General features: G+C 46.1%; 1 protein-coding gene across 1 annotated transcript in view; it reads left to right on the top strand.

The window, feature by feature from the left end:
* The window catches only part of LAMP3 (lysosomal associated membrane protein 3), an 81231-nt gene that overhangs the window by 36301 nt on the left and 20749 nt on the right, over positions 1 to 24181 (top strand). Inside the window, exons 5-6 of the mRNA XM_015421897.1 lie at positions 951 to 1063; positions 3902 to 4005. Coding sequence (XP_015277383.1) covers positions 951 to 1063; positions 3902 to 4005 — 217 coding nt within the window. The remainder of the gene's footprint in view (positions 1 to 950; positions 1064 to 3901; positions 4006 to 24181) is intronic.

Raw genomic sequence — 24181 nt, 5'->3', positions numbered from 1 at the left:
AGGGTCATCCCAGCTTTCTCTGGTGTGGTGGTGAAGAGTGGCTGGACTAGGACCTGGGAGAGCCAGGGTCGAATCCCCAGGGGGCATTGCATATGCTAATGAGCTATTATGCTAATAGCCCCGTAGCTCATTAGCATACCATATGCTAATGAGCTCCTGCAGCTCTTTTTCTACGAAAAGACCTCTGATAAGGACGATGGTAAAAGTCCCAGTCCATAAGGTTGGAGTCTTGCAGACTTCTTCATTCTGTAGGAGAGGTTTTGCTTTGCCTCTTTCTCTCTTGTCTGGTTAAACATAAGACGTTGCCAAGAATTAGGGCCTTTCTGTAATAGAACCCACCAGGCCCTGTGTTTAAAATGTTAAGGGGGGCAGTTAAATTACAGTTAATTAAATTAACCTGAATGCCTGTCTTTAAAGGGGGAGGCTCCAAGTCTGTTGCTAGCCTCTCCTTTCAAGGGACAGGGCAACGAGTGCATCAGTTCCTAGGAATAAACAGCTCAGAGGGCTTCTAATTCTCTTCAGAAGGCATTTAAAAGCCTTCTGAGTTCCCTTCCACGGTGCAAGAAAGCTTAGAAGGGCACCTTCAGTACATCTCCAACAATCTCCTTTTCTGCTCGCCCAGTATACCACCTAGGTCATGGTCAAAAACAAGATTTCTGGCATGGCTGTTTGTGGAGCGGGGCTTTCAATTAAGGGGGCGGGGCCCCAGAATGCCCCACCGTAGCTACGGGCCTGGAACCCACCCTCCTGATTGGCCTACCACAGCAAATCAAACCGCTGTCCTTCCTATAGAGCTTCCGCTGGATTAGAAACTGGCTGGCTTTTGTTTAAACTGCTCTGTCTGATATGAATCCCTTGGGGCCTCCTAGAGGAATACTGTCTCTCCCCCCCCCCCGGCCCTCTGCCCTACCTCTGCAGTAACTGCATATGCTCCGTCTCATTCCTTTCAGGGGTCCAATCTTTACCGGGTAGAAGGCAGTTATGACACCTGTTTCCCCGATTCCCTGACGCTAGAGGATGGAGATTTGGTGCAGTTCATCCAGGAAGGTGAAGATGGTCAATGGTAAGTAGGACAGCTGGCGGGGGGGGGAGCCCCACAGAGAAGAGGGGGTCAACCACACCTAGACGGCGGCAAGGGTCTTGAAAACACGGCTGTTGAAATACACCTGGAGAAATAAAAGCCAGAGGAACAGAGAATCCAAAACGGAGGGAAACAGTGCAACGTTCTGCGGCCTGTGTGATAATCCATCGTCTTCGTCGTCTTCATCATCATCATCATCTGCTATTATTTGTTGTTTGCTCCTGCTGCTGCGTTGAGGCCTTGGACTGGCAAGGGAGGGAGGGGTCCGGGGGGCCCCACTCTCCCTGAGAGCCAGTTTGCTGTAGTGGTTAAGAATGCGGACTTTAATCTGGGAGAACTGGGTTTGATTTCCCCATTCCTCCGCATGCAGCTGCTGGGTGACCTTGGGTCAGTCACAAGTTCTCTCAGAGCTGTTCTCTCAGGGGGCAGTTCTCGAGAGAGAGCTCTCTCAGCCCCACCTACCTCACAGGGTGTCTGTTGTGGGGAGGGGAAGGGAAAGGAGATTGTAAGCCGCTCTGAGACTCCTTCAGGTAGTGAAGGGTGGGGTATAAATCCAATATTTTCTTCTCATGAGCTGTTGGCTCATCTTCTGATACCACAGAGGCCATCTCCCTCCCTGACAAATGGATGGGGCCAGATGGCACTTCTCAGACGGAACATCTCCAGTAGCTGCCCCCTACCCTAAGTTGGATACTGAGGAAAAATTAATATATGCACAGCCCCTATGATGCTATTTATGGAAAATTCGAGATTCAGCACATTTATATTTATTTATTTTACTTCACTTATACCCCGCCCTCCCTGCAAGCGGGCTCAGGGCGGCTTACATAGGCACAACTGTGCAATAAAATACAACAAGATTAGAACAGTTAAGGCGCCAAGTGCAATACAAATAGGACAAGTTAAAACAATTAAAACAAAAACTCGCATCTTGCAGGATACATTAGGAACTAAAATACTCCCTATTGTATATCGCGGTGGGGTCAAAGAGGGGGGATGCCATGGGCCAAGATGTTCCAAGTGGCCAGTCGGCCCAACCCGGTGGTCCTGCTCTGCAGTTACTCGGCGGTGGTGGTGGCGGCGGCTCCTACTCAAAAGCCTGGCGGAAGAGCTCCGTCTTGCAGGCCCTGCGGAACTGTAAGAGGTCCTGCAGGGCCCTGATCTCCTCCGGGAGCTCATTCCACCAGGTAGGAGCCACCACCGAGAAGGACCTGGCCCTTGTGGCAGCAAGCCTGGCCTCTTTAGGACCCGGGGTCACTAGGCGGTGTTGTGACCCCGACCGAAGTGCCCTTTGGGGCCTGTATGGGGAAAGGCGGTCCCTCAGGTATGCCGGACCCATGAAAGATGTCAGCATTCTCTAAAGAAGATATCAGCATTCTCTGAATGCAATTATCGCGCTGTTCTTGCCCTGGAGTGCCTCTTTGCCAAGAGCGCTTCGTCCCCTATTAACTTCTCTAACCTAATTAAGGACAAAGTCCGTGTTATGCTGCAAGATCTGGGAATGGATCTGCTGCTGTTTTGTACGAAATGCATCTGTGCGTTGGGTGGAGGGTGGGCTGCTAGCTCGATGGGGGAAATGGGGAGTGGGAGCATTTTCTTGTCCTCTCACTGCAAATGATTACTTTCAAGCTGTTATTTCGGATGGGGAGGGGAGGAACCGGGTATGATGGAGCTCTCTGTATGTTTCGGTTGGGATATCTGGTTAATGTAGCAGAGTTTGCCCAGTCTTAAAAGCGTGATACTGAGTGCAGTAAATAAATCTCCCGGGAGAGACCTGCAGAGACATGCGTCTCCACGGAAGGTCATGTAAAGACAGGGAGAGGACAAAGCAATAGAGAGAGGAGGGGCCAGAGGGCAGCTCCGAGGTTAAGACAAAGAGAGGCATCCCATTCAAGGAGATAACACCTATACACACTTAGAGTGATGCAGCGCCCCCTAGTGTCCAGGCATGCTGAGCCGCTCACTCCACCAGTTGAAGAAGGGCAATTTGGATAAGGTGCATGGTGTGAGGTTAAATGCCCCAGCCCCATGCCATTTACCTAATCATATTATCAACCACCCAAGCAATTCTTCTCTACCACAGTGTTTTCTGGATATAACCCCTCCAGGGATTTACTGGCCTCCCAGCCAGTGTTCCCTCTAAGGTATGGAGTCTTGTGAGCAAAAATTCTATTTTGTGAGCCACTGGCATTAAAATTGTGAGCGAGCGATTTGGCTGCTGCATAAATTAGTGGGCTCTGGAGCCATCCTTCCTGAGCCAAGACAAAAATGTGTGAGCTGGAGGCTAAAAAACTGTGAGCTAGCACACACTAACTCAGCTTAGAGGGAACAATGCTCCCAGCTGATTAGGGTGGATGGTTCCTGTTCTAGAGAACCTCCACATTGAAAGGCAGTCAGCCTCTGAATACCAGTGCCAGGAGGCAACATCAGGGGAAGGTCTCGGCCTCTCTGCCCTGTCGTGGGCCCTCCAGAGGAACCGGTTGGCCACCGTGTGAGTCAGGGTGCCGAACTAGGTGGACCACCGGTCTGATCCAGCAGGGCTCTTCCGGTGTTCTTAGAGTTCTCAGCTGCCCCAGTGCTGTAGCTCCTGTTCAGTTCATGCCTTCCACCTACCGCACAGCTGCTTTTAATGAAAATTAAAGATATCAGCTGACCTGGTGTTCCCCCCCCCCATTAAGCAGTCAGACCCCCGCCAGATCTCCATGCAGATATGGGAACGGGCATCATTGCGTGAGGGTTTTTTGTTTTGTTTTTTAAGATGACAGTTGTGGCTTCCAGAGAGGGAGGAGAGACTGTGACGATTTCTCTTTGCATGTCCAGGTTAGTGAAGAAACTGGTCTCTGAGAAAATGGACTGGGTCCCCTCCAGTCTGCTCCACCCAGCAGAGGGGGATGCCAACAACATCCGCCGACACAGCAACACAGGTAACGCCGGGCAGGGTCTGAAGAGGGTCCTTGGCATGATTACTATTATTATCTCACAAGCAGGGAACCACAAGGGACTCAACGAGGAAGGGAAATCCGATATGTCCACTGGCCTCTGCCAGTTTGGTGTCGTGGTTAGGAACGCGGACTGGGGGGACCGGGTTTGAGTCTCCACGCCTCCACGTGCAGCTGCTGGAGCGACCTTGGGTCATTCACAAGTTCTCTCAGAGCTGTTCTCTCAGGAGCAGTTCTGGAAAGAGCTCTCTCAGCCCCGCCTACCTCACAGGGTGTCCGTTGTGGGGAGGGGAAGGGGAAGGAGTTGGTAAGCCGCTCTGAGACTCCTCCAGGTAGTGAAGGGCAGGGTATAAATCCAATCTCTCCTCCTTTCTTTTTCTTCTCTTTCTCCTTTCCTTCTTCAACCCCTCCTTGCCACCTGCCCCTCTTCCTCACCATCGCCTCTCTGATCCTCTTCAAGTCTCCTATGGGCCTGATCCCTCCGTCAGCCGGGCAGTAGGGGGGGCAGGCTCAAAGCAGGAAATGCATCCTGCACACTTTCTCCTCCAAGCCTCTTGCCACTGTCGCCCACCTGCCGATGTAATGCCCATTGCAAAGTAATGCACATTGGAGCCAAGGATCCTAAATATAAATATATGTTGATAGGGTTTGAACTGGTGGTAACTGACCAGGAGAGAGATCTTGGAGTCGTGGTAGATAACTCACCGAAAATGTCTACGCAGTGTGCAACAGCAATAAAAAAAGGCAAATGCTGTGCTGGGGATTATTAGGAAGGGCCGGGCAGGGCTCTTTTGGTAGCAAGAACTCTTTTGCATATTAGGCCACACACCCCTAATGTAGCCAATCCTCCAAGGGCTTACAGAGCTCTTCTTATAGGAGCTACTGTAAGCTCTTGGAGGATTGGCTACATTAGGAGTGTGTCGCTTAATATGCAAATGAGTACCAAATCAGCCAGTATCATAATGCCCCAGTATAAATCGATGGTGCGGCCTCATTTGGTATACTGTGTACAGTTCTGGTCACCTCAAGAAAGATACTATAGCATTGGGAAAGGTGCAGAAAAGGGCAACTGAACTGATTAAGGGGATGGAACACTTTCCTTTAAAGAAAGGTTGAAGAGGTTGGGTCTCTTTAGCTTGGAGAAACAACAACTGAGGGGTGACACGATCAAGGTTTACAAAATTATGCATGGGATAGCAGGAGCTCATTAGCATAATAGGCCACAGAGCTACTGTAAGCTCTTGGAGGATTGGCTACATTAGGGGTGTGTCGCTTAATATGCAAATGAGTACCTGCTACAAAAAGAGCAAATCAGCCAGTATCATAATGCCCCAGTATAAATCGATGGTGCGGCCTCATTTGGTATACTGTGTACAGTTCTGGTCACCTCAAGAAAGATACTATACCATTGGGAAAAGTGCAGAAAAGGGCAACTGAACTGATTAAGGGGATGGAACACTTTCCTTTAAAGAAAGGTTGAAGAGGTTGGGTCTCTTTAGCTTGGAGAAACAACAACTGAGGGGTGACATGATCGAGGTTTACAAAATTATGCATGGGATAGAGAAGGCAGAGAAAGAAGAACTTTTCTCCCTTTCTCACAATACAAAAACTTGTGGGCACTCCATGAAATTAAAGAGCAGTAGATGTCGAACAGATAAAAGGAAGTCCTTCTTCACCCGAAGAGTCATTGACACGTGGAATTCGCTGCAACAAGAAGTGGTGGTGGCTACAAGAGGGGACTGGATAAACATGTGGAGCAGAGGTCCCTCAGTGGCTATTAGCCACAAGGTATAGATGCGGTGGCTCAAGTGGTTAAGATGCTGAACTGCAGGCTGTGGAAGGTCGGTAGTTCAGCAGTTCAAGACCCGGGTGCCGCATGACGGAGTGAGCTCCCGTCTCTAGTTCCAGCTCCTGCCAACCTAGCAGTTCGAAAGCAAGAAATTGCAAGTAGATAAATAGGTACCACTTCGGTGGGAAGGGAACAGTGTTCCGTGCACCTTGGCGTTTAGTCATGCCGGCCACATGACCACGGGAACGTCTTCGGACAGCGCTGGCTCTTCGGCTTTGAAACGGAGACGAGCACCGCAACCCTAGAGTCGGATTCGACTGGCTTTCGAGCAAGGGAACCTTTAGCTTTACCTTTACAGATGGAACACTCTGTCTGGTGCTCTGTATTCTTGGTGCTTGGGGGGGACAAGAATGGGAGGGCTTCTGGAGTTCTGGCCCTGCTGGTGGACCTCCTGAGGACACCTGGGTTTTGGCCACTGTGTTCTTATGATGGACGGAGGGGCAACCATGTCCCATACCAACCACATACCAATCAACAGGCAAGCCATGGTGGTGATAAGAGGCTTGGAGCAGAAATCGTGAAAGACGCAGGTCCTGCCTCTATTCTCCCTCTCTCTTCCTTGCCTCCCAGCTGATTGGCATCGATGGCTCCAAGCACTGTTGTTGTGGCTGCCTCGGTCTTCCCTCTTCCTGCCTCACTGCCTCCCTCCTCCTGCTGCCATTGCTGTGTCGTCATCCTGTTGCTGATGCTGTTTCCACTCAGTGCTTTTCAAAAAAAATATCCATTGTAATGCTGCTGACCATGGTCTTGCAAGATCTCAGCATTTGTTTTCATTTCAGTTACAAAGTCCGTGGTCTCTTCTCCAGTTTTTTTTTTGGGGGGGTTATAGGAAGCTTCTGGCTGACAAACAGTTTGCAGATGTTTTGGCAGACCTAGGGGTTTTCCAGGGATTGCAGAAGAATGCCACACACACACACCCAATCTGACCATGGCCCTGATATGTAGATTTTTTGATCCGCATTCTGGAGCCATTGATCAGAATTAGATCTCTGATATGCCCCTGATCCCTGAGCAGACGGACGTTGCAAAACACCGTTATGGGATCTGCTTTCCTTGTGAAGAGAGTACTGGAGATCTGTGGCATTTTTATGGAATCAATTTGTTCGCAAATATAAAATGGAGAGCAGGTGGGAAGCAAGATTGCCCACCAGCAGCAGCGTCAGATTTCTATGAGCAACAGCCGCTCTCCCCCCCCCCCCCGGAAACCCCCCCCCCCCAGTTCTGAAATCCTAAACTTCTTTTAATCATGCCAAAATTCAGACCAGACAAACAGTCCCTTACAGGTCTTCACTCTGCAATTGTATGTGCTTTTGGGTTCTTTTGTCAGTTACAGGAACAACAGCAGATGGAGAAGGGACGGTAACAAGACAGTAGAAATCGGGGAGGGGTGGGGGAAGGCATCCCTCCCCGATTTTGATGTTAGAGAGCCTAGCACTTTATTATGATATCTGATTTTAACACGGCATTTTAATATTGCATTTATGTTAATTGTTGATGTGTTTTGTACGTATCGTTGGAATTTTATCTGCCTGTAAGCCACCCTTGAGCTGCGGTGGCTGAAGTGGCTAAGACGCTGAACTGCAGGCTGTGGAAGGTCACTAGTTCAGCAGTTCGAGACCCGAGTGCCGCATGACGGAGTGAGCTCCCGTCTCTAGTTCCAGCTCCTGCCAACCTAGCAGTTCGAAAGCAAGACATTGCAAGTAGATAAATAGGTACCACTTCGGTGGGAAGGTAACAGCGTTCCGTGCGCCTTGGTGTTTAGTCATGCCGGCCACATGACCACAGAAACGTCTTCAGACAGCGCTGGCTCTTCGGCCTTGAAACGGAGATGAGCACCGCAACCCTAGAGTCGGATTCGACTGGCTTTCGAGCAAGGGAACCTTTACCTTTACCTTTTAAAGCCACCCTGAGCCGGCCCAGGCCAGGAGGGCGGGATAAAACAATTGAATAAATAAATAAACAAACAGTGGCAAGGGATGGAACTAAGATTAGATGTGGCTAGCTCTGAATGCTGAGTCAGTGGAGAATGCCCGTGCAGAATACCTGCCAGTATCTAGGCATGTTCCCACCAGTGAGACCCCCGATACCCACGCCCTGTGCATTCCTCTTTCAGATGTCTACAGTGGTACCCTCAGCGCCACACCCACAAACTCTGAGATGAAGGGGAGTGAGCTAGCAAGGAAGTTAACGGTAGAACAGAAAGCTGGGAGCTGAAGACACCTGGAAGCGTTTCCTCAGGACTCCATCCTCTCCTCTGCTTACTGGCAGATGCTGGATCAACGCACCTTCCCCTTAAGCTCTGAACTTCAGAACTCGGTGAAATCTCATCAGCATGGAAATACATTTTTTTTTTTAGAAAAAAGAACAACAAGGAGCTTGATGAGCTAGGAAACCTGGAAGACGATTCACGGGCGTCAGAGCGATCTTAGCATTTGACAGATACACCCAGCGTATATGCTTTTTTTAAAAAAACACAAAAACACTGTTTTCTGAACCGTTGGGAAAGGGTGTTGCCTAAATTAGGCTGTCAGCAGAGTGATAGGTCCCTATGCCTGCGGTAGTTTTGGTTGAATGCTGGATTATTTAAGGAGAGATCTACGAATGTCCCCCTACCCGCCCACCCCGGACGATGTTCAGTTGCAGAGAAACTCTCAAATGTCTCCGTTGTTTTATCGCTGCTGTGCAATCTCCCCTTGACTTACCTTGGGTCAATCACTGCTGCGCTTGGTCATCTCAAGACAATCATCAGTAGCAAGAACAACAAAACTTAGGTCAGGTGATGGTCCAGAAGATGCAACTGCTGGACCTGAGGCAACCGCAAGGCCTTTGCAGAACAGCAAAGGTTCTGCCTTTGGACGTAGCCTATAGAGAGATTTGGGTGCTAACTGGTAATACAAACGCATCTTGTGGGTAAAAAGGATGGGATGAGTTAGGCAAGGGCAGCCAACTGGAGGCAGTTCTGGGATATGTTTCCGGCGTCAAGAGGCTGCCTTTGTTTCCCCCAGAGTGCGATCCCATCCCATTGTGTGCGGTGCTGCAATTCTGTTTGATGCTGCTGTTTGGCATTCTTGCACTTGAGTAGAGCGCTACTGAACGTTATTGCCTTCTGGGTTCTGGAACAGGAGTCTATGCCCTACCCAAATCTATAAGTGCACCCCTCCCCAATATCACATCCCCGAAAGTTTCGGTACTTCCAGATGGGACCCCCTTCCCGCCTTGTTGCAATGATTGTATGGTCGTGTTGAAGCTTTGTTGCCATGGTATTTTAAGAAAGACTGTGCCAACTCTCTGCCGCAACAGATAACGTCATAACTTGCCCCAGGGCATTCGAGTTCGTGGGATGGCAAGAGTTCCAAGGGGGGGGGGAAGAGAAATGTATATGTTTTGCATGAAGGCATTTTAACGGCGATGGGGAAAATTAGATCCCGCAAAGCTGCTCGTAGTGTAGTGTTCAAAGCCAACTTTGATCTAGGAATAGGGATAGTCAACGAGTGATGCTGTAGGTGTGGCTGGGAAATGGAGAGAAAGCCAGACAAAGCATTATGCCCCATGACCCCTAAGTGGTCACACCAATCTGAGAAGTACACTCCAGGATGGCCTAGGAACGGTGTGTCGGATTTTGGAACCCACTTTCACAGTCCCCCACTGTTTAGTTGGTCCTGAAAGGATTGTCACCCACCAAATAACTGCATGGGGTGTTTGTGCAATTGAGGCAGTCCACACTGTGCCATAGACAAAACCCAGAATGTATACCATTTTAATTCTTTGCATTGCAATACTTGGTTGAAATCATAAGCCATTTCCCTCGAAAATTCGTCAGTATGACGATTAATCGTTCTGCTGCGAATCCATTGTTCCTGATTTTGGTTCTTGCCGTTGAGCGACTACATGACACTTTTAGAATGCAGAAGTTTCATCTCAAGCTGGCCACACTTAATTCCGTTGTTTTTACAGATGGGGAAACTCCACCTTGGTCAGCAGATCCACACAGCTTTAAATTGGAGGTGCGTGGGCCTGGATGCTGTCCGGTACTTAGAATAAAAAGGTTCCTGCAAACAAAATCAGGACAACAGGGCAACAGTTAGGCTGACCCTTGAGGTTCAGCTTTTAATAAGCAAAGGGCTTTTCTGTGCGGAAGAATATTCAGATAGTCAACCCCTAACCAGCAGTCTGAAGTGGTATCATCCGACACATAAATCCTGTGAGCCATCTGATTGTGTGTATGAGACAAGGGCTCGTCCTCAGTTAATCTCTGTGTGATTGGGAAGCTATTTAAAGCCATGACCTCGGGGGCAAGCCCTACTTATCCTGGCTGTCACCCCCTTCATGTTTGCTCTCGGTCAGATTGTAAGCTTTGTAGTAGCAAAAAAATCTGGACACACACGACTAAAACAGATAAACAAATATAAAGCCAACAGTCATGATAGTCTGACCCGCAATCAACAGTCATAAGACTTATAAGAATTGCTGTACATGTATTGTGATCTGAAGCATTACAATATGATACACAACTTAATAGAATTTATAAACCAAGGTACAACGTCATCTCCGGATTATTAAGCATATCACAATTCAGATAGGATCCAGGATCCAGAAAAAAACACTGCGTGTTAATTGAGATCAGCGTCCTATCTGAATTGTGATATGCTTAAGACTTGTTGTCTAACTTTTATGAAAATGAGAGCTTTGGCACCTCTATAATATCTCCTGAAGAAGATTCATTTTTTGAAACGTTGGGTTTTTTTTTTTTATAAAATTTTTTATTTCATAAAACAACCCAACACCAACACCACCCTAGTGCAAATTCCAGGCATTTGAGACATCAAAAAGAATTCCATACATTGTTATATCCCAATCAAACTCTGTACAACTCTAATACTCTAATACCCTTCCATAATAATCTTATACTCAAATTAACCTCTCAAGTTCCTATTAACTGACTAATCACCCCAAATTTTTTAAACTTTCCCATATACCCCGCCATCCTTCTAAACCAGACCTCCTCTTGGTCTTTAACCTTTAACCCATTCATTCTACGTATCTTCATTGTAAGATACTCTAAAATTATTATATTATTCATTTTTTCCCTCCAATGATTAATCGTCAGTTCCTGAGCATCCTTCCAATTCTTTGCAATCACTTGTCTTGCTGCTACTAACATCAAATTTATCCATTTACCTTCTTCTTTCACCCTTAACCCGATACCATCCAAACTAATAAGTGCCATTGCTTTAGATATTCCAACCCTCCTTCCCACAATCCCCAACATTTCCATACTAATCTGATCCCAAAATTTCTTTACCAAAGGACAATCCCACCACATATGACTGAACGTTCCCACTTCTCCACATTTCCTCCAACAATTTTTACTCCCCAATTTCGAAATATAGCTCAGCCTAACCGGTGTATAATACCATTTCTGTATCATCTTCAAACCCTGCTCCTGTATTACCCTAGACGTTGCAACGAAAGGAGGTAACCTAAAAATCATATCCCACTCTTCATCCAAAATTTTACATTGAAGATCTGTTTCCCAATATTCCTTCAAAACTTCTCTCGGTGATTTCCCTATGACTAATAATACCTTATACAATTTTGACACTATTTTTGCCTTATCTTTCCCATATTCTCTCACCAATTTTTCAAACGGAGTAGTAATTCTCTTCCCCATCTGATTAATTTCTTCTTCCTTCAGCAATGAGGAAATCTGACTTTTTTGCAACCAATTCATCTTATTCAACACAATATTCTCTTCTTCCATCATCCCGTCTGTTCCCCATATCTTTTTTAACTCCTTAATACTAATTTCTTTTAATGCATCTCCTATTTCCTTTGACATTGATCCCCTCAATGGGGTAAATTTATCATAATACCACATTTTTGTAAGAGGTGATATCCCCGGAGTAAGCTCTTTTTTCCACTTCTCCCACACCATATAAGGCCCCAGAAATGTCGATAATTCATTACCTATCTTCCTCTTCCTATTCTTCCTATCAAACAAACTTTCCTTTCCTCCTACCACCTCTAAATTTTCCCGCTCTATCCAACCAAGATCCTCTCCTAACTCTCCCTCCAACCAAATCATTAAATGCCTTAGTTGATATGCATCATAATAAATACTAATATTGGGAATCCCCCATCCCCCATCTTTTATTCCATAATACCTATACCTACCAGCTGTCCTTGGTTTCTTAGATGCAAACACAAATCTATCTATAGCTCCTTGCCACCTCTTCAATATATATACTGGTATATGCCAAGGTAATACATAAAAAAGGTAAGTCAGCCTAGGAACTAAAAACATTTTAACCATCGCAATTCTTGTACTAATCGAATCTTTCCACTTCCCCCATTCTCTCATTTTGGCTTGTATTCCACTCCAAATTCTTTTGTAATTATACTCAAATGTTTTTTTCCCATTTCTAGGAATATTTACCCCTAAATACTTCACCATTTTATTTGCTATGGGGATACCCAAAGTTTTAGAAGCCAATAATTGTATATTCGGTTTGACATTAAAACACATCATTGATGATTTTGAGAAATTCACTTTTAACCCTGACACCTCTTCAAATTCCTGTAATATCTTTTTTAGTGGTACTGCTGCAGATTCTAGATCCTTAATTGTCACCATCATATCATCTGCATACAATGTTAAAAGATTCCCATCCACTTTCCCTTTTCCTGGAACTTCAAAACCTATTATTTCTTCATTCTTTTTTAATTTAAGCACCAACGGTTCCAATGCCAAAATAAATAACATGGGGGATAGTGGGCACCCCTGTTTCGTACCACTCATTACTTGGACAAACCTCTCTGCTAATCCACCAACTCCTACCATCGCCTTAGACTTAGTATATATTGCCTCTATCATATTTTGAAATTTCTCCCCGAATTTATACTTTTGAAATATATTTTTCATATATGTCCAATCAACCGAATCAAAAGCTTTATATATATCCAACGCCAAAAGCGCAAGAGGCACCCCTTTATTTTTAGCTAAATAGACCATTCCCATCACCTTCCTAACCGCCTCTACCAAGTACTTCTGAGGCATAAACCCAAATTGATCTTTCCCTATCAAATGTATTATACATTTTTTGAGTCTCATTGCCATAAGTTTTGCAAATATTCGATAATCCATATTGGTAATAGAAATTGGCCTATATGAATCCCTTAAAGTCTTATCTTTCCCCGGTTTAGGAATTAGCACCAACCTCGACTCCAGCCATGTAGGTGGGGTAGTAGATCCATCCAAAATTCCCTGAAACAATTCAGTCATATGTGGCACCAATATATCCTTAAAGTGCTTATAAAACACCGCATTAAACCCATCCAGTCCAGGTGCAGATTGCCCATTCATAGATTCTATTACCATCTTAACTTCTTCTTCAGTTATCATCTTATCTAGTTCTTTCCTATGTTCCTCACTCAATTCTGGGAGTTCTATTTCCTTACAAAATTGTTCTATATCATAATTTTTAATTCCCTTATTTGCATACAATTTATTATAAAAGTCTACAAATTTCTCCAATATCTTTTTAGGTTCCGTTTCCAACACCCCTTTATCATCCCTAATCGCTCTTATATTCTTTCTTACTTGAAAATTCCTAATTTTATTTGCTAATATCTTCCCTCCTTTCCCTCCAAACTCATAGTACTTCTGTTTACTATACCATAGTTTCAAAATAGTCCTATTAACATCTAAGACATTCATCTCTTCTCTTTTCCTATTTATTTGTTCCCTATCCTTCCTATTCTTGGATTTCCTAAATTTCTCCTCCAATATCCTAACTTCTTCTTCTATTTCTTTAATCTTCCTATCTTTACCTTTCTTCAATCTCACTAAATTCTGCACACACACTCCTCTAATAGTAGCTTTCATTGCTTCCCATGTTGTTGTTAATGAAGTCTCTAAATTTCTATTTTCCACAAAATATCTTTCTATTGCTTCTTTAATATTACTCTTGCTTACTTCATCTGCGACTAACCATGGGTTAAATTTCCAGCTATAAGGCCTATTAAAATGACCTACTTGCAAAAAGACAGAAACACCCTCCCGCACCTCACCCAGGGGGATGGCGTCCCCCCGCGTCCCCCCCCAATGACCCCTGATTGCGATGAATGGAACAAAGACTGTCACTCTTCACCCATACATGGTTAAGCTTAACATGTGATGTATATGTGATATGCTCCAGTTATGCTTTGGGAGCACCTACTGATGACCAGAGTGAAGCTACACATTGCTTCCAGGAGCACCCCAACCCCACCAGACTGTGCTTAGTTTCCCAACCCCTACACACCCAATCCCATTCTACCCATCCAAGAGAAAAAAAGTATGCCACTACTCCTGGCATATCTCTTGTATTTGAAACACTTCCCAATATGCATTCACCCACCTTCCTACTCCATTCATACACAACCCATACACCTCCTATACTCCATTCTTTCAACCATTCCACAATCACACAAACCACCCATACCAGCAACATACCAACTACCCTCCATACACCCCACACTACCCCATTCATTCCCCTTTTCACACCAAGCAACCAACTACCCCTAACATCCATATTGGGGGGGGGGAACAAGGCACCACTTCCAATAAATATAAACTGAAAGCTGTCCATGTTGAGCTATTCCGGTTCTTTTATCTTCTTTCCTTCTTCATTAGTCCTTCATTTCTTGATCATTTCTTAGGCTTGACCCTTTCTCTGAAATCCCAAGTCTTCTTTTCAGCCTTATTTTTGTTTCTCTTCTTCTGTTTCTGAGTGTTCTCGGTGTTCTGTTCCCGATCACTTTCTTCTTCTGAGTCCCCATCAGAAACTTGTTTGTAATCCCTAGGCAGCTGCAGTCCCACATGTTTAAATAAGGCCACCATTTGCTTCTGATCTTCTGCAAACAAAGTTTCTCCTTTATATACCATTCTCAAAGCAAAGGGTGCTATTCTCCAAGTATAATTCAGTCCCTTCTCCTGCAGCACTCTAGTAAACATTCTTAAATTCCTCTTCCTTTTAATTGTTTCTTGTGAAAGATCCTCAAACACCAACACCTTTTTTATCCACATACCGCAACTTATCCAATTTATCCAAAGCTTTCATATCCTTGAGCACCTGCTCCTTTAATGCATATTTTCCAAAGCACATTACCACATCTCTAGGCCATATCTTCTCGGCTGTCTGCTTCCCCACACGGTGAATACGATCAAACACTTCCTTTGTAATTCCTAAATCCGGGAGCAATTCAGCCATCCATTCAATCACCTTCTCCATTTCCTCTGTTTCTGGTATATTTTTCAGCCGTAGGTTCGACCTCCTGGCCCTATTTTCCAAGTCCATTAATTTATCTTTAAAATACTCATTATGCTTTTCCAGTTGTCTGGACTGTTTTTGTAGCATAGTAATTTTCTTCTCATTCGCCTGAGCCATTTTCCACGTACAATTTAATGTCTCTGCCATGGACTCCACGGCATCTGCTAATTTAGATATTTTTTCATCTACAATCTTAGTAACAGCCTTGGTAATGCTTTGTTTGGCTGTTTCAACGGCCTTCCTAACTTCTAGTTGAAAGTCCTTCGGCCTCATTACCTCCCTTTCTACTTCAGAGTCAGACGAGGCCATGATAATTCTCCCCCACTCCACTCCTTAATTATCTGCTTGTCTTACTGCCAAATTCCAGACGCTCTTTTTCCTCTCTCTCTTACCACAGTCAAGATTACAGGTCTTCAGCGTTTGGTTTTTGACAATCTTATCTCCAGAAGAAGGAATTTCTTTATACTATTTTCAGCTTTCCACCGGGATCTCAGCCGCGACGCGTCTTTCCTCTCAGCCAAGCATGCCACGCCCCCCCTTTTTGAAACGTTGGTAAATAATCCGGAGACGACGTTGTACCTTGGTTTATAAATCCTATTAAGTTGTGTATCATATTGTAATGCTGCAGAGCACAATACATGTACAGCAATTCTTATAAGTCTTATGACTGTTGATTGCGGGTCGGACTATCACGACTGTTGGCTTTATATTTGGTTATAAGCTTTGTAGTAGGAACATAGAGATGGGTTTCCAGAAGGTTGGTTGCCATGCGCATCAACAGCACCCGGTCTCTTGCACAGAAACTAAACTGATCCGTCCTCGTCTGTGGACAGAGTCATCTGCAGACCAGTAATCCACATCTATCTGGTTGCACGTGGTTGCTGGAATCACAACGGTCGGTGTCTCAGTAGCCATGGTAATGAGATTTTGCAGGGATGACACTGAAATAAGTACACACTTGCTTCTGGTTCATGTGTGTACTTCCTTCCTCCAAACATTTGAATCCCCAGCCAAAGGGAGACTTTTGTAGCCAAATCCAGCCAGGCAGCCAAATGTAATGGATTAGCCCTTACCCCAAACAGTGTATTTGGTTGCGTTGAGCGATATGGTACTCAGCATATTGCACTCCCGGAGACTGAGACGTCTTGTGGCTTGTAGTCCTTCTTCATAAACAATGGTTTACTTCGAAATGGGGCTTTCTCCCTGGAAATTGTCATCAGGATTGCACCCTATATAATCTACTCCATATCTCTCCTCAATCCAAGGATCCTGGAAGCACGACCTTTTATTTGCGCAGACACTGGTTTTCAAGGTATCTTTGGTGTTTCCTAGGGATATTTCCTCAAGTCACACGTCATAATTCACTCCACAGAACAGGAACTGTGCATGTCCCTAGTCCCTCTCGCTACAGGAGATGAACATGCAAAAGTTGTCTGTCCCGATTGCTTCTTTTTAAATCTCCCCTATAGATCTGTGCCACTTCCCTTTCCCCAAGCCATGGGAAAGAGTATTTTGGGAGTGGGAGAAACATTTGATTTCCCTAATATTTGTGCCCGTTAGAGGCCTGTGTGTGGAGAATCTTTAAAACAAATAATCCTCATAATTTATTATCATAAATTATTTCAGCACCCCTCCTTATACACTGATGAAAGAGTGAATACTAGGGGTCTGTTATGGACAATGATTGTGAGATATCTTTTAAAGGCCCTAAAAGGAGTAACTGCAGCGAGGGAGTTCCTGGTGCGGAAGCAGGCATCTGTACAGGCAGCTAACAATATTGTGGCACTCATCTGAGGACCCCATCAAATAGGCTGGAGGGTTCTTTGGATGTGCCATTCGTATGGCATGCCACGGCACAAGTTGTGCATGCTTAGAGCTGGCTTATTTTGTGGGCATCTGCCTTCATTTTTTAAAGTTGTTTTCAGAACAGATTTCCAGTTGGGCCCCGCCACCCATCATTCTGGAAAGTAATGAATTAAGAACCTTCATTCGCAGGCCCATGTTATGACATGTTACACCAGCTGATGAGACACATGTTCCATCACAAGCAACAACGGCCAGCACCAGTGTTCCCTCTAAGCTGAGCTAGCTCACAGTTTTTTAGCCTCCAGCTCACACATTTTTGTCTTAGCTCAGGAAGGACGGCTCCAGAGCAAACCAATTGATGCAGTCGCCAAATCGCTCGCTCACAACTTTAACGCCGGTAGCTCACAAAGTAGAATTTTTCTTCACCGGACTCCACGGCTTAGAGGGAGCACTAGCCAACACCCTATGGAAGGGGGATAATGGCTAACATTTGAGATTAGATTTACCGAGGACCTGGGTATGGGTTTTGTGTTTACTCCTTTGAAGCAGGTCTTCTGTGGGGGGGCGGGGCAGGAAATGGGTCCTAAGGTAAAGCTGGCTTTTTGAAGCAAGATGATCACAGGATCACAACTTGGTTTCCAACAGAAAATGTCCAACGATGTAACCAGGGCTCTTTTTGTATCAGGAACTCCTTTGCATATTAGACCACACACCCTTAATGTAGCCAATCCTCCAAGAGCTTACAGAGCTCTTACAGGAGCTACTGTAAGCTCTTGGAGGATTGGCTACATTAGGGGTGTGTCGCTTAATATGCAAATAAGTACCTGCTACAAAAAGAGCCCTGTAAAATGACCCACTTCCTTGCTTCTTCAGCTAACAATGCCCCTCAAAATGCTGCTCCTGGCGGACAGGGGGCCCCAGAAAAAGCAGGAAGGAGGATCGCAGGTCTGTAGCCGCAGGGGTCATTTCGTAGAAAAAGAGCTAGGGGGACTCATTAGCATAACTCATTAGCATATGCCACACCCCCTGACATCACCGGAAGTGTGTCCTCCCCACAGCCGGCGGCGACCTCCAGCGGGCACCAGCAGGGAGCTCCAGGTCCCGCCCTCCCGCACCTCACCCGGGGGGATGGCGTCCCCCCGCGTCCCCCCCCCAAATGACCCCTGTGTAGCCGGAAGAGGGTAATCGGCAACTCTCCCTCTTCCAGCAGAGGAAATTCTCTGCAGGATCCAGACTGTTATTTTCAATCCACCCTTTAACATTTGAAAATAAAATGCATGTATATTCTCTGTTGCCTTGCCCCGGAATGGATTAGCCTATCCTGATCTCGCCAGACTTCCAAAGCTAAGCAGGGTCAGCCCCGGTTAGTACTTGGATGGGAGACCACCAAGGAACTCCAGAGTTGCTACGCAGACGCAGGCCATGGCAAACCACCTCTGAACGTCCCTTGCCTTGAAAACTATCCTGGGTTGCCATACGTCCGCTGCGTCCGAATGGCTCTTTCCACTATTATACTCCCCGCTGGGGGTACATAGAAAAACCAGAATCTCAAATGTTATTTAAATGCAATTGGGAAAGACTTGTATGCGTTTGGTGTTTAGGTTTAAAGTGGCTTGTATCCTTACCCCCTTTTGGAAAACTGCAGAGCCTGGCTTGGGCCATCTTGCCGAATTTTTCAGATATTCTTGTCAAGCGTAAGTATAAGACTTGCCTGCCGTAATTTGAATACAAAGCCATTGAACGCACAGTTCTTGGTATCCCGAAGAACTGCGGAAAGGCTAGAAAGGTCTCTTAAAAGCAGCCAGTGCTGAAGGCACCACTGACATCTCTTCTCCCCGACTATTGTTTGATCCACAGTGTGTCATTTTTTACCTCTTCCCCCCCACGTCGAGGGTAACAGTGCTATTTCTAGTTTGTGGCTAATGAAAGACAGACAGAGAACAGACCACAGAAACTGCTCTTCTGTATTGTACCAGGACCAGATGTATGAATGTATTACGAAATGAGTGTGTGTGCGTGTGTGTGAAGCTGGACTTTCTGTAAATAGACCATTATGAACTGTAAAACCAACCCTTTTTGTTCAGACTTTATAAAAATTATAAATACTGTATTACAAAGCAGCCTGGGGGAAATGACTTTTTAAGCACCGTTTTCCATCTTTTAAAGGGTTGCCCTTCCTCACCCCTCCTACTTGTGATCGGACACGATGGGTCACATCCACACACCCGCGACGACGAAGGGAGCGTTGACTCTCAAACGCTCATACAAAAAACAAATCTTGGTTGTGGGCACACGGGCAGGAAAATGCGGGGGGGAAGCGTGGCTGTTTGCCCCGGGGCTAAAAAAACTTGCGGTTGCGCGAGCAGACCTACCGTGGAGGTCCTGTGGTAGGGGGTAGTTGCCAATCACTCCACAGTCCTGCGGCGCGGCAAAGAAGCGGGGCACGGGGCAAACGGGGTTGGTGGGTTTTTTTAAACTCAAATGTGCGCATGCTCCCTTGGGTGCTTGTGCGCATCCGTGGAGACTTTGAAAAAAAAACCCTTTTTGCGAGGGGACATGGACGGGCACCGGAACTACCACCGGAAACGCAATCAGACGCCCGCCCTTACCCTACGGTTTCAGGAAACTAGTACCTCCGAGGTACTAGTTTTTTACCGCGCATCTTCCGCGGGAAGCCTCGGGTTTGCCACGGGAGCTCGACGCTTCCCAGATGTGGTGGTGAGATCACGCCCGGAAAATCTGCCTATCTTCCGTCCCTTTAGCGTGCCTTTTTTTTAATTTTTTTTTTAATTTTTTTCAATTTTTAACAATTCTAACACTTCAAACAGTGAACAATTAATCTTCCAATTACATTCACATCTTGTAAATAGTTCCTGGGTATGTACAATGTTATAACATGTTCAAAGAATTACAATACATTACTCATCACACTTCCGAATATGTTTTCAGTAGAAAGATAACAGACTTGGCGTAAACGTAATAGAAAAATTAGGAAGCAATCTGAACTATTGGAGTGGTAAGAAAGAGAAGAAAGAAAAGGAAACTTCTATTATCAACTTACAATATCAATTACTTCATATCATTCGACCATTTGGAAGATTTAATGTGAAATATTAGAGCTAGTGGAGAAGAAATAAGTAATGCTCCGTGTGACCGCGGCCCAAGTTGATCTCTCTGGCTCTCCTGGATTCGAATCTAGCTGTTCTACTGCAGATCAACACAGCTACCCTCCAAAACACCCAGTCCTATTTCCACAAACACATCAGCTAGCGACCCTGCTTTGTTATATACCACTCTCGCTGTGAATCGGCTCTTCTCCGGTGGTCCTGGGAGTGGGGGCAGTCCTTACTCTTGGGAATAGACTCCTCCTCTGGAACAGGGTCGGTTTCCTCAGATCAGTCCAGGAAGGGGAGGAGCCTGTCCCCTGGGAACATCCCAATCTTACCGGCCCTGCTGCTTGAGCAGGACGTGTTTCACAGGCGCTCTGTAGAGCGCAGCGATCCAGGAATGAGAAGAAAGGGAGAAAGGAGAGACCCTCCCTCTTCATTATTTCGAGCCGCAGTTGGCGGCAAACCGCAAATGAAGCCGATGGCACTGGGAGATCCCCAGCAGCCAAGGCCGTGTACGCAGACTCCCACCGGGCCCAGCCTGTGGCTGGAGGTCTCCTCCCCAACCAACGGACATCAGGGGAAGTGGCTGAGTCTGCAAGGAGACCGGGGGGGGGGCGCTGGAAACCCAGCAAACTCCCTGGTCTCGGAGGACCCGGCGTGCGGTGGAACAGAAAAGTCGGGAGCCTCTAGCCATCACCGGAATCATGATAAGCCCTTACAGGGCCAAAAAAACCTAGACTGGAGACGAAGGAGGGCAGGGTGGTAGACTGGGGAAAAACCCCAAGGAAACCCCCAAGCTATTGTCAGACTTCCCCACAGTATCAATGAAGTACACTCTTGCAGGAAGGTTTTACTTTATTTTGAAGCTATAGGTGCATGTACAGGATCACTGTTAGGAATGAGGGGGGAGCAACGAGCATGGCATGTTATAGTACATTCAAACAACTGAGGCCCAATTGCGGGAGTTTCCGCGCGCGCCATCGGGCCTGGGAGCAAACGCTTCTAGGCGGCATAACATCTCTCCTTCCCACGGTTCTTTGTGAGATCCCCAAGCAACTATCTAGCAGCAACCACCTGTGGCCTTGAGAGATATAAATTTTCCAGCAGCTAAGCAATTAAGCGCATCAACAGGTCTACATATGAAAGCGAAAGCAATCAAGCGCATACATGGAGAACAGAAAAGAAATTTGGCAGCTATTGCTGACAACTATTCAGGGAGGAATTTTGGCAGAAATTTGGCAGCTATTGCTGACAGCTATTCAGGGAGGTTGAAGAGGAAATCGTTATCCAGTCAAATGGGCTTTGGGCCTAGAGTTGCCAACTTCAGGTTGGGAAATTCCTGAGATTTGGGGTTGGAGAGTAGGGAGAGCAGGTTTGGGGAGGGGACGGACCTCGGCAGGGTATAATGCCATAGAGTCCACCCTCCAAGGTAGCTGTTTTCTCCAGAGGAACTGACCTCTGTAGTTAGTTATATTTCAGTTATATTTCCAAGGGATTTTCAGACCTCACCTGGAGGTTGGCAAACCTATTTGGGCCTCAGAGCTCCGGACTTCCACCTTTAATTATTTCTCCATGCATCATCCTGCTACAGAGGTAACTAGAGTTGCCATCTAGAACACTGGCAACCAATAGTACATTAAAATGAAAAGTCATAAACGTACTTAGGACAGCTTAGAAGAATGTAAGGAAACAGAAAGATAAGACCAGTATGAAACACCTATGCAGTAAAAAAATATCTACACAAAACTGACAACATGGGGGGGGGAATCATCCATCTATTCAAACATACTTAATATTCTGCAAAGGCATTGCAACTACATATTATAATTAGGGTGTACCAAAAAAAGTATTTTTTCGGTTTGGGTCTATTGAACCCCCCCAAAATTCAGTATTTCCAAAAAATCCTGGATCCCAGTACTGGTAGGGTATTCAGATCTGGGATTTTTTCAGAAACCCTGAACCTTTTTGGGTCCAGTAGATCTGAGAAGAAAAATATCATTTTTAAAATAATAATAATAATAATAATAATAATAATCCAGCCCTACCCTGAAGCTGGCTTGGCTTTTCCTCTGTTGGGGGTTAAAATGGACCACAGGAGAAGCTGACCCCAGGATCTGCACGCGGCGGGGAGGCAAGAGAGGATCAGCTGGGGCAGCAGGAGCTGAGAGTTCTGTGCTGCTTGATTTAAACCAAGCTACAAGAGGATCCAGCCCTAGTCAAGGCACCATGGAGCTCTCAACTCCCACCAGCCGGCCAAGCCTCACCAACTGAATATACCCGAATAAAAGCCGGTGGGGGAACAGTTTTATTTGGACACAGCTATACGGGTAGCCAGTCAGATTGTCTGATCTGTATTCGGCTTAAATACCTGAAAAAATACTGGTAAGGTATTTTTCATGTATTCTTTCGGCAGCAGACTCTAATCCGGAGAACCGGGTTTGATTCGCCACTCCTTCACAGGGAAACCTGCAGGGTGACCTTGGGCCAGTCACCGCTCTTTCAGAACTCTCTCAGCTCCACCTGCCTCACAAGTTAACCGTTGTGGGGAGAGGAAGGGAATGTGAACATTGTTGGATCAGCCCAATGGCTCATCTAGTCTAACACTCTGTGTCACACAGTCGCCAAAAAACCCAGGTGCCATCAGGAGGTCCACCAGCGGGGTCAGAACTCCAGATGTCCTCCCACTGTCGCCCCCAAGCACCATGTGATTGTAAGTGGCTTTGAGACACCTTAGGGCAGAGAAAAGCTGGGTGTAAAAACCAACTCTTCTTCTCTTATTGACGATCCAATGCAAATACAGCATGGAAGCAACATTAGAGATTTGTGGTATGCCCTGACCGAGATCGCTCAGGCTAGTCCAATCTCATCAGATCTCAGAAGCTAAGCAGGGTCGGCTCTAGTCAGTATTTGGATGGGAGACCGACAAGGCATACCAAGGTCACTGTGCAGAGGCAGGAAAATGGCAAGCCATCTCTGTTCATCTCTCGCCTTGAAAACCCTGTTGGGCTCACCGTAAGTCCTCTGCAAAGAAAAGAAAAGCAGTTTAGAACATTGGTCACTAGAGGGCAACAGAGATCTCGAGAAACACACCTTTCTTAATACCAGCTGGAAAGATGCTAAAAATAAAGAGAGGAAAGTTATTCTTCCAGGCTAAAATCTATCCCTGAAAGCTTTGCAGGTTGCAAACAAGGAAGCTGGTCTTTTGCATTTTGATTTCACTTGTCCCCCTTTTTTGGCGCTGCCCCATTTCCTGTGATTGTGATAACTGCTACTTTACAGGACTTTTGGTTGAAGAATGAAAGTAGGAGCGTTTCAATCTGAAAATGGATGAATTCTATTAAAAAGCAGGGGTCATTTCGTGGAAAAAGAGGTGCAGGAGCTCATTAGCATAACTCATTAGCATGACTTATTATTTATTTATTTATTTATTTATTTGTTAAATTTATATCCTGCCCTCCCCCATAGGGCTCAGGGCGGCTTACATAGCAAAACTTGCTCATAAAAACATTAAATACTATAGTACAATTTAAAATATAGTATGCAATTAAAAAACCCAATCGGACAATAAAGTGCTCAGACTACACAGCGTTCAAACTAAGATATCAGAGAGGACAAACCACATACCAAACATCCCTTGGTAGGCATAGCGTGAAAAGATGTTAAACAGGTGTTCCACAGATGTTCCACAGATGTTCCTCCTAGTTTCCTAGGGCCCTCCCCCCCACATTGATGGTAACAGCGGGGGGGGCGGCGGCGGCGGCCCCTAATCGAAAGCCTGGTGGAAGAGCTCCGTCTTACAGGCCCTGTGGGGGGGGGCGACGGCGGCGGCCACTAATCGAAAGCCTGGTGGAAGAGCTCCGTCTTACAGGCCCTGCGGAATTGCACCAGATCCCGCAGGGCCCGGATCTCCTCCGGGAGCTCATTCCACCAGGCAGGGGCCGCCACCGAGAAAGCCCTAGCCCTCGTGACGACCAGCTTAGCCTCCTTGGGGCCCGGTATGGTTAAAAGGTTTTGGGGCCCCGACCGTAGCGCTCTTGGGGGAACATACGGGGAAAGGCGGTCCCTCAGGTAGGCTGGACCCAGAC

The sequence above is a fragment of the Gekko japonicus genome, unplaced genomic scaffold (assembly GCF_001447785.1).
Source record: "Gekko japonicus isolate JY-2015 unplaced genomic scaffold, Gekko_japonicus_V1.1 scaffold842, whole genome shotgun sequence".
Classification (NCBI taxonomy): domain Eukaryota; kingdom Metazoa; phylum Chordata; class Lepidosauria; order Squamata; family Gekkonidae; genus Gekko; species Gekko japonicus.
This window is presented reverse-complemented; position numbering and strand designations above follow the sequence as displayed.